Below are 13379 nucleotides of genomic sequence, written 5' to 3'. Positions count from 1 at the left end.
TTGTCACCAGCAGGACTCAGGAAATAGTTCCAAATTTGTGTATATGAGAGAGCTGTGTATATTACAGAACAGTTGCAATAAGCAATATAGAATGGGTAGCACTGTTTTAGATAAAATTATGTTTATGAGTAACTTTTCTTCTGACTTGTGAAAAGAATCTAGGTTTCCATTTACCTTGCTGGTACAAATAGAAACATCTCTGTATTCACAAAAGGTCACATGAAGTCTGGCTAGATAGTAATCCATATACTGGCAATTGAGGCACCTTCCTTGGTTTTATATGTATCATAATCTTAGACTGTATTTGTCTGCAAGACTCACTGACAAGTTGTGAGGCAAATTCTCTGATGATCTCCCCTAGTATCTGCTTTGCATCACCTGAAGGACACTGATGGAAGGTTGAGCTCCCTTTTTTTTATGATTAATATTTCTCCATTTTGATTCTATATCCTCATTGTCATTGAACTGTACTAGGTCTGCTCTTGACTTCTCCTCATGCCTCCCAGTTCCTGGGTGGCTGAAAGGGAAGACAGGCTTTTTTGTGCAGTGACAGGCAGAAAGTCCTTCCTTTGTGGCCATGGAGCAGTTGGAACCTGGGAACTAAGGAGTAAAGCACCAAAAAGATAAGGCAGTACTAAGAGAAGATTGGCTGAAATAACCTTTAACCTCTGCCTGTCTTTTTCCTTTGAAGTCCTGTCCTGTTTCCATTCACCCTGAATGCATGTTTTCAGTGCCTACGTGAGGAGCTCTGATGACCCCACTTTTATCTCTTGCTTTTCAAGAGTCAGAAAGGGCTCAGAGCTGCCTGTAGCATTTACTTGTGCTACAGAATCCACATGCATTCCTCTGAGCATCTCATACAGAAAACTCCTCTGGCTCACCACAAAAGAAGACATTGGGGCTTGAAAACGAGACAGGTCATTCAGGAATTCTTAGGTGATGGCTAATGTCAGCATCAGAAAAGGCTGCAGACAGACACAGAGCACTTCAGATAAATCCCTTTGAAACCAAACTTTTCATACTGAAGCAAAACAGACTAAAGATAGGCAAAAAAAAAAAAAAAAAAAAAGAGGGGTGGGACTAAGAGGGAAGAACATTCCCCTCAGCGTATTTTTATTGAAGTCATGGCTCTTTAATTTTAAAGAGTCAATGTATGTGTCTCTGAGGCTTGCCTCAGCATGAAAACTAACTTGCCAAAGAAACAGCCTGCATTTGTATGATAAAAAAATAAAAAGTTAAAGAGCTCTTCTGGAAGCCAGCTGTCTTAAGTGTGGTGGCTAACATATTCTAAGGGATGGTGAATGCAGAGGAATAAATAAGAGTCAATGTCTCTCTGTGCTTAGCTCTGGCAGTTACATGCTCTCACCTACTGGGCCCCTACTAGCTCTTGTAGCTTGGCTCCAATCACTGCTATGTTTAGTTTGGTATGAAGTACAATGAGTATAATATCTCAGAAGTACTCAGGTTGCTCTCTCTCCTTACTATTAATTTCATCTTTGTCCTGGACATCTGTCTTAGGCTTCCCCTGCTCGCCGGGTTCTTTTTCTCGTTTGTGTTTACATTGTTTGTTTTTACCATCCTTCTTCCCCTGGCCGTCACTCTTTTCTTCTGTTTTTTCAGGTTCTTCAGATTTATTTGTGTTGCTTTCATTTTTTTCCCTTTCCGTGGTCTTCTGATCCACACAACCTTCTGACTCTGGACTTTTTTCTATATAAACCAAAAGTAATCAAGATTTAATTAACAAAAATTTAATATCCTCTTATCTCTAGAGGTATTTTGAGGAAAAGGAAATAATCCTAAGCCTTGAGCTTTTCAAGGGCTTTGTAGAAGACAGAATGAAATAACAATCAGCATGATCAGGCTACTTGAGATAATAATAGAATAATTTAGATCAGAAATTACCTCCAAAGACTTCCTGTTCAATCCTCAAAAAATATGGCCATTTCAGATCATGGCAACTATCTCCAAAGATAGAGATTTCACAACCTTTATGAACAACCTGTTACAGTGTTCTAACTACCTTCATAATAAATACTTTTTTCCTTATATTGAATCTGAATTCCTGTTTTCCAGCTTATATCCATTGCCTCTCATCTTTCCACTAGACACATCTGAGAAGTCTAGCTCTTTTGAGCTTTCTCTCTTCAGGCTGAGCAGACCCAGCTCTCTCTTGTATGTGACACGCTCCAGCTCCTAATCAACTTGCTGGCTCTTTACTGAGCTTATTCATGTTGGTATAGATTATATGGTATATTTTTTTATAAGCTTTACTGAGCTTATACATGTTGGTATAGATTATATATATTATTCACGGGTGGCATAGATTATGATCTTGCTTAGAAACAGAAAGTAAACAGACTTAAATTAGTGTCAAACTATATAGAAAATTAGGGAACCTCAGTGTAAGATTAACATTTCATGGATGTTGTGCTTAGCAGTAAGAACTTGAATGTCTCAAAAGAGTGAGGATTTGATTAGGCTTGTTAAGCCAGGCCTTAAAGGCTCTCAGATGGAACAGTGACTCACCTCTAATGACTCTAATGATAGCACAACACTCCAAGTTCAAAGGCACTTGCCAAGACTCCCAGTGATGGCAGTCTCTCACCTTTGCAGCAGGCCAGATAATGGAAATATTATGCAGTCACCTTTAAGCAAATCAGTGAAGTTATTTCTAAAAAAACAAATTTTTAAAAGAACTCACCATCAGCAGTTGCTGTTTTCTCAGCTTCTGGGCTTCTGGAGCCAAGCCAATAGGATTCCAGCACAGGGAAATACCAAGGCTGTGGTAACCCATAGTCCCCTAAAACAAAAATAAGTAGGTAAAAGTGCACTTCATAACTTCATTCTGCAGTAGGCACAAATTCATCTCTGCAAAGCCTAATTCTAAACACTTGCAGTCCTAGTGTTGCATATCAGAAGGTCAAACCATGTACCAAGTAGTTGACAGAACAGATTTTGTTCACAGATTTTTTTTTTTCTTTTGGACAGGGGTAAAAGATTCAGAAAATGTGATGTGACTTGCCTTACCTTGTCTTAAGTAGAAAGTAGTTTAATTGCAGAATGAAGCTATTCCTTGAATCCTTACCAACCAGGCAGCAGCTCACTGCTTAAGGTGGGATACTAGTCTCACTCAGGAACTTTCTTTTAATGCCCACTTAACACTTAAGGCTTGACATAACTGAAAAGCTTTTTAAATTTACACTTATTACCCTGGGGCTGAATTTACAATGAGAAAAGACACGCTGATTTATTTCAGCACACAGTCTTTCAGAAAAAGTGACAACAGTGCAATCCTCTTCTTAAACAAAAATGGGCTTTTTTAGTTACAGGTTAATTCAGTTTCGATAAGAGACAGCACAATAACATTACCAGATCTTGGCAGGTCAGATCAGAGTTACTGAAAGTCAGCACTGCTTTCCTGGATCATATTGATTTATAGAATGCAGGAATTTGAGCTTCTCTGTTTAAAACTGGCATCTTTGTAAACCCAGATGTTATTTGCCTTGTGTTACTTACTCAAAACAGGCAAGGGAATCTGTGATACTCATAAAAAGATGGTCAGTTTTATTAATTGAAAACCACTGCTTATGAAAGTGCTTACTTCTGAAGTAACAGAAACTACCTGTGTTTCAGCCAACCACTTTTACTCCTATTCATGCACAGAAATGCTCTGTGTGCATTCACAAACAGTCTGCCTTGTTATGGACTGGATTATTCCCCTCTGAAACTGGTGGCTAAAACAACAGCTTCTCATTCAGGATGAATGCAAACTCAAGTGAAATTTGTTATGGAGCAGAATGCTCGAATAGCCAAAGGGCATCGTGCCAATGGGTGGCTGCTTTCAGAGCAGACTTGAGCAGGACTAGAACCATAGGGTTCAAAGAATTGTCCAGGGAATTCCTGTAGTAACCTCAAATAGTACAGCATTAATTTGGCAGGGCTGCATATGTGTGACAGAGAAATGCTATGAGACATTCTACAGAAAGAGAGCAGCAGAAAGACAAGACGGAGCAAATATTTGGAGCAAGTGAAGCTACTAACTAGAACCCCTGAAAGATGCTACTTTTGTGTAAAGTGCTAAGAGAAAAAAAATGTATCTATGAATGAAGAAATTTCTATAGTTTAATTCCTGTTGTGTTCATGCAAATAGTCAATTGTCCACTCTTCTTTAAACAGAGTTGCAGAAAAGAAAAAAGAAAAAGAAAAAGAAAAAGAAAAAGAAAAAGAAAAAGAAAAAGAAAAAGAAAAAGAAAAAGAAAAAGAAAAAGAAAAAGAAAAAGAAAAAGAAAAAGAAAAAGAAAAAGAAAAAGCCATCTGCCAAGAACACCTTCTGGAACTGCAGTTCACATGCAGTAGTAATAAACTGATGAAAAGAAAGCTCACTCCCTTGTACAGCATAAGAGTTGGCAGTTATATTGTAACAATATTCAATATGAGGCAAGATAACCATTTAAGCTAGAAGGACAAATCACTTTTTCACACAGAAGTTTCCAGAATTTTGTAATTGATAACAAAGAAAATCCTTTTATGACTTTGTACTAGAATCATGATTTCCATTTAGAAATAAAATAAATCCACACAAGAACTTTCACAACTGCCAATGACACAGCATGTGTCTTTGGAAACAGTACCATCCTTTAAGAAACAGTTTGCATAATGTGACCAAAGTACATATGTGAATTAGAACTGTCAAATCTATATTTTTAAAAATTTAAAGAAATCTCTCTAGAAATGGTTGAAACTTTTCAAAGGAAAAGTGTGAATACAAAATTATTTTAACAGATTATATTTTTGTAGATTTATTTTCTATTTAAATTATAAAACAGGACTAGAAATCACATCCTCCTTTTGACTCTTCCTTCTTCATTATTTTCAGGAATAAAACAGGAGAGAGAAAAAAGGAAGAGAGAAAAGTGGAAGTCCTTAATAAACCAGGTCAAACACCCTGATTCTGCCAGTGCAATACACAGAGACTGATAAGACTAACACAGTTTGCAGCAACTATCACTACTTTGTATCTTGCATACCTGGAAAAACATTATCGAGATACCAAGAAAGTATTCCATAGAGAAAAGCATCAAAAATCATCATGTTAATGGAAAAAAGAAAACTATATCCATCTCCTTCCAAGGGACTGGTTCTGATGTTACCCCACTGTAGGCCAAGACCTTGTTCTTCGTAGCGGGACAAGTATTCTGTACCGAACCCAAAAGCTACTTGAGAAAGCAAACTCTGGAATAAAGGAAAAAAACATTCAGTCCTGACATAGGGACACTTTGCAAAAACAAACAAACAAACAAACAAACAAACAAAAAAGCAAATAAAAAACCACCACCGTAAGAAGAAAACAAAAAACCCAAAACAAACAAAAAAACCCCCTGACTTTTAGGGACCAGACTGTAAAACTTGCCTAACAAATGACATGAGAAAAGTTGTTTCATTTTTATATTGGCCTGTAATGTTTAATTTTCTGCAATCCCAAGCAGCATTTAGCTATAATAGACTGAATTCAACCTTGGCTGTACTTTCTTTAACTACTAGGCAACTTTCACAGATTTTTTTTTCTTCATTAATGTCTGTTTGGGAAATACTATAGGTGCATCTAGAAGTTTACAGTGTACATCTTTGACTAGCTAGAGAAACAAAGTATTTCCTGAGTGTATGAGGCAGGGCCACTACGAGTAACATGACAGAAAGTACACCAGGTGATCAGGATATGGAAAACCACAACTGCTTCCCTGTCATGTCTGCTAGCTGATTCTAACACAACAAACTAATAAACCAGTAGTTTATACTTAGTTTATAACTTAATACACTTAGTTACAGCTTTGGAAGTGTTTTGTTTTCTTTTTCCTTTTCCCTTATATTTCCTAGTGCAAGAAGAGAAGACAGTTCTTTTACCTATGGTGTTAGAATGCTTGGTAAAAATGGGGAGATGACTCAGAACACCCACTCTCCTTCCTGACTCACTGGGCAACAGAAAATCAATCTGAGTTTTATTTTGTAAAATCACAGCTGCATCTCAAAAACCAGCAAGAACTTTCTAGCTCCCCTGACTTGTTTAGTATCTTACCTAAAATGGAAGAGAACCAACAAGGAAGCACTGCATGGAGAATGTCTACAACTCATTAGATGAAAGATATTTCTCAGAACTTTGGCACTGGGGTTCAATTCCTAACTTTATGGTTCAGGTAAAGAAGGAATGTGAACCTGAGGTCTTCTTATCCTCCGACACAGGGTATTAAGTAGTTTGTAGCACATGAAAAAGATAACTGTCCCCATTTTATGAACTGCCTTCATATTTATTAAACATACCATAAGCTGGATTTGCTTTGACTTACAAGGAAATATTCAAAATATTTAAAACATTTTAGTATGCTAATTTCCTGGAATTCAAAACATAAAATAAATTTTATTGAATTTTCTAAAAGCTCTGAAGATATCTCTTGCACTAGGCCTACTAAAGACTTCCACACTTGCAATCCTTAATTATTTAAGAGAGATTTAGAGGTCTCCCTCTCTGAGTCAAAAAAGTCAAGAGGAAGAGGTATGCAATACTTTGTGATTCACATATGCACTGTGAGAAGGGGAGCAGAGATGCCATGGAACCAGTGAAAGGCTTACTGCTAGGATCTTCAGATTAACAGTCAGACGGTCTTGCCAGACAAAGCAGACAATGTGGGGCAGGTACAAGGTGAAGTAGATGACTCCACTGCAGGCAGCTGCCAGATTTGCTTTGGAGAAGAAGGTGCTGAACAAGAAACACTGCATTATGGTGGCTGTGGTGAATGTCAGGAGGAATAGAAAGAACAGAAGTGGATTGCTATAATGTAGCACTTGTCCATGCTGTAAGCAAAAGGAAAACAGAAAAATTTACAAGTATTGCTGCTTTCTAGAAGCTAGCAGGGAAGGTCAGAATTGCTATCAACACATAACAGGTAAAGAGTAATAAGCCAGCCTTTCTTACCTAATATGACTTCTAACTCTCCCAGGTATTAGTTTCAACAGCTGAGGTCATTACAATAACAAATCCTTCATCTTACTTTATCCCTGCTCTTGAATTGTGACTTCAGGTTAGTACAACAGAATGAACAAAATTCATAAATGAGTGAAAACACTCATTCTGCCCCTGTCTTAAAAGGTAAATGATTCCAAGCAAGATCTGCCCCCTTGGACACTCATGCATTTTAAATAAAACAATTTGAAATATTACAGTAAACTTTCACTTATCTCTTTGCACCATCCCCTCAATCCACTTGCTTGATGTACAGAAAAGACAACACAAGGAAGGGTTACAAAACACATCTTTAAAAAAACCCACAATAAATCTACAGGCAAATTATAAAGCTTCTGCACCCGGATGTTATTCAAACAGAAGCATATCACATCTGAGGAATCCAAGTGCAATTCCTTAGAGATCCTTGTGTATTAACTGACCCACTGGGTGAACTTTTATTGACCTTTCTTCATTAGAGCTTTTGTGGATTAAACGCTCCCTCTCAAGAAGAACAGGGACTGCTGTCAATTATCTATGTAGTCTTTAAAACCAATGTTGAGACCTATTTATTAGGTCAATTTATATAATGCTCAAATAGGTCTTTCAGGCTATAAGTAGGTCTCAGCATGATTGCAACATCCCACTGGGCCTTAGAGACTGATTTCTTTATCAACAGGGATGCAATGTCTCATAAGAATGTATTTACAAAGGTGCCTCACACTGGCATAGTGAAATACGGGAAAGAAAGTGAATTACAGGTGCAAGCACATTCCTCTCTGATATTAATTACCTCCTGATTTTTAACTAAACCTGTGTAGCAAATAAAGTGAGCTTTCTCTATCCACCCAAGCTGCAATGGAAACACCAGGAACTACAACAACTCATCAGGACATGCTGGTAAGACACAGCAGCCTGAGCCCTAACTATGTATTTATACCAATACCAGCTCCCCACATCAGAAAAGATGCAAGGGCACACTTCCTTATCAAAATGCCATACATTTATATGATAAAATATAGCAGCAAGCTCTCAATATAAAGCTTGGTTCTCAGGTAGTGGAGACAACATCTGAACTGTCCTGAAAAGTTATAAAAATTACAGTAATTCTGAATCACTGGTGCAAAAGGTGGATTTTTTTTAGGTTTTCCTGAAAGTTCTGTTCTTGCAGTCTCTTCTGAAATAGAGACTGCAAGAAATAGCTGCACAGTTTCTAAGCAGCAAGCACTGGATATTAAAAATTAATCACATATAGTGAATTACAGGATTAAAATTCTTCAAATTATTATCTCTCTGATTTAAAAGAACACTTATTATTTACTGGGAGATCTGCATCTGCCTACAGAAAATACAATATACAGAGTAACCAGCCTGATGTATTTTCTATGAGGGATCTCACAATAAATCTTTACTAGTGCATTTATTGTTCTATCTCTGCCAAGTGCTGATGCTGTTATGAGGTCTGCTTAGAAGAATGTGCCTGCTACGTGCTGTGATCAGAACAGGCCTCCACCATTCACATCTCCCTGTCAATGGCTACTATTCTTTCTCAACAGCAAATTGGTATCAGGAGTGAAAACACAAGAGTGAGTTTGAGAGTAGCTGTCCTTACCATAATCAGAGCTGTAAGGAGGAATGTGCTCACAGCCATCATGGAAAAGCTGTCTAGGAACCAAGTGCACCAAATCACACCATTGGTTATGCCCCTGTTCTTCATAGCCTCTTTCAGACGCATTTCTTTCTCCAGCACTATACTCTTCACAGTCATGGAGACTGAATATATCCAAGCTAGCACCATGAAGATGGGAAAGGCGCGGTTTAAGGTGATCATGAAGCTATCAAAGCAAGAAGGAATAAATTAAGTTTAGGTAAAATAGAGAAGTATTAGAGGAAAAGGAGTGGGGAAGAGTGCACGAATTAAATACAGAACTGTAAATTCTCAGTCCAAACATCAATAGCATGTCACTAGTAAACTTCACAAGCATCCCAAATATTAATAAAGTAATGGTTTCTGCATTCCCATGAGACAGATGAATGTTATTTCTATTTTAAAAAGATGTTCTAAAGGTTATTGAAGGCTACAAAGTATTTGGTGTCTCATGAAAATAAATCTCTCTTCACAGTGAATTTGAATTTCCATAATGCCTTTACTATGATCCACAAAGAATATTTAAAGACATATGTTAATGTTAACAATATGGGAGTGTCACTGTCTTTCTGCTGCAAAGATTCACTGACAAGAGAAATAAACAAATTAGCCATTAAAAGCATCATATGCTGCCAGCAAGGCTGCTGAAATTCCTACAAACCATGAGTCAGGGTATTGGATCTAGCTGAGACAGAGTTAACTTTCCCTATAGGAGCCCTCGTAGTCCTGGGTTTTGCATGGATAGCTAGAAAGGTGTTGATAATACACCAGTGTTTTGCCTACTGCTGAGCAGTGCTGGCACAGCATCTGAGCTGTCTGTCCAGCATTCCCACTTCACCACTAGGCAGGGGGGGCAGAATCTTGGGAGGGGACACAACCAGTACCACTGATCCAAAGTGACCAAAGGGATATTCCATATTGTGTCCACTCAGATATAAAATCTAAAAAAAAGGAGGAGAAAGTGCAGGGTATTTGATATTTACAACACTTGTCTTCCAAAGCAACTGCTATGCATGATGAATCCCTGTTTCCCAGGAAACAGCTGGACATTGCTGGATGGGAAACACTAAATGAATCTTTGGGTTATTTTTTGCTTTAGCTTTAGTAAAGAGCCTTATCTTGACCTATGAGCTGTTTTCCATATTAATTTCTTCTCCCTTCTTGCTGAGGAAGAAGGTGATAGAGAGGCTTGGTGGGCACCTGGCATCCAGTCATGGCCAACTCACCACAGCCCTTGGCGTGCAGTGCAGGCCGAGCCAGAGGAAGTTTTCCATCAAGCACGCTATAGTTACAGGAGTTATTCAGCAAGGTCCTGTGCAGGATACAGTTTGTCAGCTGCACTGTTTATCTCTTCATTTTGCTGAGTCTGGGAACACGTTAACATAAACAATGTCTCCCTGGCATTGATGGCCTTGCTGTGCTGGGGGAGTTATCTTGTGAAGAAGATGAGGGAATACATCTCCCTCTCCCTAGTAAAGATTGATGTGGATGGTTCCCAGGGTACTTGTTCATCCTTATGTGAGCTGTTTAAAACTACTAATTAACATTGCTACGTATTATGGGGTTTGGGGAATCCAGTGTTGATTGTTTAAAGGCCAAAAGCTCATAGTTGCTAAGGGCAAGGAGCAAAAAGTCTTCAGCTTCCTCAATCTGAGCCCTATAGAACTATGTTTTTGCCATATGCTATCAAAGCTACATCAGTTTCAAAACAAAGGGAAAATCTTCACTTTTTCACCAAAAAATTCCTGAAAAGCAATCTGGTCTGGAGAAACAAACCCATGCTTTTGTGATATGGCCTGGGATGCATCGAGTTTGCCTGCTGGTGGACACATGACCAGCACTAGGCTGTGCACAGCACAGCCTACAGGTTACCATGAGCCTGCATGTGCCTCACATAAGCAGGATCTCTGCAGAGGCCATCACTGAGTTTGGATATCAGCCCTGAACTGCATGTGGCTTCAGAGAACTTTTGCAAAAATAGGGTTTCTGCCTCTGCAATATTCTTAGTGGAGAAGAAATAGACAGCAGGCTTGCCAGAGTGATGTTTTGTCAGACCAACACAAATAAGTGATGGAAATGGCAGGTCAATTTATGTGTCTGCAATTTGCTTTTGTCAGAAGTAGTAGCATTTGCCTGCACAGAGCACACAGACAGAACTATGAAAAGATTTCTCTAATGCCTTTTTTTTTTTAGTGAAAAACATACCAGGAGAGCTGCAATATCATAGACTGCAGCATTGGAGCAGGCACACTGTGAACAGGGAAGAAAACTGCTGCTTTAAGGGGCTAGTGTATTGAGTTGATTTTAGTCCTGGACATTGGATGAAATGAAGGCCAGGACTGGGATTAGGGGTAGAATCTTGGCAAAGGTGGCTTGTGGAGTCTGGGTTATGACAGGATAAGGAAAAAACCAAATTAATTCAGTTGTGTCTCAGTTATTACTCTTGCATTTATACCTTAGGACATTCATAACTTAGCATTAATTCTGGTGCTCGAGAATCTTAAACCATCCAGCAATAGAATATTCAATAGAATTAAGACAAACTGCTTTTACTCACACATCATCCACAAAACATGGATATGGCATTTGCTGCAGATAAATTCCCAATGGCACTTCAGTGCTGGTCTGGGTCTTTATAATTCCATGTTCAATCATGTCCTGGAGATATGCAAAACCTCCCCAGATATAACGTAAATCATCAACAGGATCAGCTCTGGGACCAGGATCCCAATACCTCAAAAGAAAATTCACATGGAAACCATTTGGGTAAGCAGTGACTTTAGGGCAGGGTTGTGGGGCAAATTAATTAATTAATCTTAGCAACTGAAATTGTAGGGACACTGTCTGGAGTTGTATTTTCTAGACTTTGGTCTAGCAGACCATATCGCTTAAGAAAGTGGAAGGCTCTTTTTTTTTCCTTTGATTTTCTCTGCACTGACTTGGAATAGCAATTTTGGCCTAAAATGTACATAAATTAGTCCCATAGCAGAATAACTGTTCTAGAATAGGAAAAACTGTAATTGGAATATGGTATCCTTGGAGATTAAACTAGAACAACTGGATTGCAACTACCAGATACCATTATATTCTTCTGTAGACAATCCTGAGAAATTATATCCCTTTAAGTGAGTCTATTTGGTGGGGACTTGAGGAGGAACAGCACAGCAGTTCTGCTGTCCAGGTGGAGGAGAGCTGAGTCACAATCCATGCAGGACTTCCTTGTCCGCCTTTCCCAATGGTGGGGCTGTCTATAAACTGAAGCAGGTTACTGACCAGATTCTGAGTAGAGTCATCCCTTTGCCTCGTATTCCCGCACCTACCCACAGCTGGGCTTGTCACAAGAGTGACACCATTCATGTTAGTACCTGGTAACTGGAGATGGACTCTGCGCTGCACTGCACAGTAACTATTAACACATACTGCTGGATTTTACATATGTATCCAACACAGGTTCTAACACCCTTATGTCTCTCATATTTATGTTATGGCAGGCAAGAACTGAGAAATAACTATCAGGTAAATACCTATCTTTGATTTTGTTTGTTTTCTCCACTGCGTCTATGTCCATTCGGATCTTGTATGTTACATGTGGTGGGAGATTGCTGGCTGTAGGTTCTAAGTCTGAAAAAACCACAGCAGCCCATAATTTGTTTTCCTCCAGCAGATAAAGGGCTTGACGAGTCAGCTGAGTTTCATCAAGATAACCTTCAAATTTATCCAAGGTCAAACACTACAAATAATTACAAAGAGAAAAATTGCATGGGAATAAAATAGTAAGATGTATACATTAAAGCAAACATCAGTGGTTGAAAACAGAAAAGGAAAGTAGGTTCAACTGAAACTGTTGCTATTTTTAGCTTTATGATGAAACTATTAAAAGCTGACACTCTCTTCCCTTCTTCAGCCCAAGAAGTGCCTGAGTGAATACTAGACAGCTAAAGGATGACTGATCTGTCAAGAAAAGAAAAGAACATTGTCTGTGGACTTCAAATGAAAAGCACGTTGTCAAGTGAAGCAGTAGAAAAAGTCAGAGCATACGTTTAGATTTTTATGTCTCTTAGGTATTTCAACATTTATTCCTATGTAACACCAGACAAGGCATTGATTTATCTAACTGGTCATATTGTATACCTGCTGAATTCTGACACGTGATTTACCTGCTGACTTAAGTTAACATGTCCTTTTTAGTGGCTATCTCAATAATAAAAGTCTTCTTTCTTAGTCTCTGTCATTACTCCAAACTGTATTCTTATTAATGCATATACAAGACAAAAATTCATCAAAATCTAAGTTCTTTATGTTCCTCCATTTAGGTCCTACTTAGCAGGCATTGTAAAACAAAGGTTGTAAATGCTATAAACTCAAGCATTAGTTGTCTGTAAAACTACAGATTTATGTTTGTATATTTAGCTTCTGCCCTTCAGAATCGGCAAAATATTAACAGAGGGTAGAAGTATTTAACCCCTGATTGACTGAAAAGATACTTATTGAATTCCTTTGCTTCATAAAATTCCAAGAGGCTAACTTGTTTGATCTTATCTCCTCAATCATTTCTTGCAAGCCAATAACTAAAAATAAGTCCACATCAAAGGGGTCATACTGGTACTTGTTATTTAATCTTAAAGGCTCCTTTACTTAACCTTCCCCTGTGAGAAATCATGCTATGTTTCTCTTAAAACTTGTACTATCACAGCTTAATGGGATCTATATGAAAATATCTATTTTAAATCACAACAG

The 13379-nt window shown here is 38.3% G+C and overlaps 1 protein-coding gene across 1 annotated transcript in view; it reads right to left on the bottom strand.

Annotated features, from left to right (window-relative positions):
- Positions 1-13379, bottom strand: part of ABCA4 (ATP binding cassette subfamily A member 4) — a 65460-nt gene that overhangs the window by 29997 nt on the left and 22084 nt on the right. Inside the window, exons 12-18 of the mRNA XM_053985094.1 lie at positions 12167-12372; positions 11200-11376; positions 8607-8829; positions 6625-6846; positions 5028-5232; positions 2702-2800; positions 1483-1707 (exon numbers count right to left, since the gene is read on the bottom strand). Coding sequence (XP_053841069.1) covers positions 1483-1707; positions 2702-2800; positions 5028-5232; positions 6625-6846; positions 8607-8829; positions 11200-11376; positions 12167-12372 — 1357 coding nt within the window. The remainder of the gene's footprint in view (positions 1-1482; positions 1708-2701; positions 2801-5027; positions 5233-6624; positions 6847-8606; positions 8830-11199; positions 11377-12166; positions 12373-13379) is intronic.

This window comes from Vidua macroura, chromosome 9 (genome assembly GCF_024509145.1).
Source record: "Vidua macroura isolate BioBank_ID:100142 chromosome 9, ASM2450914v1, whole genome shotgun sequence".
Lineage (NCBI taxonomy): Eukaryota > Metazoa > Chordata > Aves > Passeriformes > Viduidae > Vidua > Vidua macroura.
Note: the sequence above shows the minus strand (reverse complement) of the source record. Positions and strands in the feature narration are given on the sequence as shown.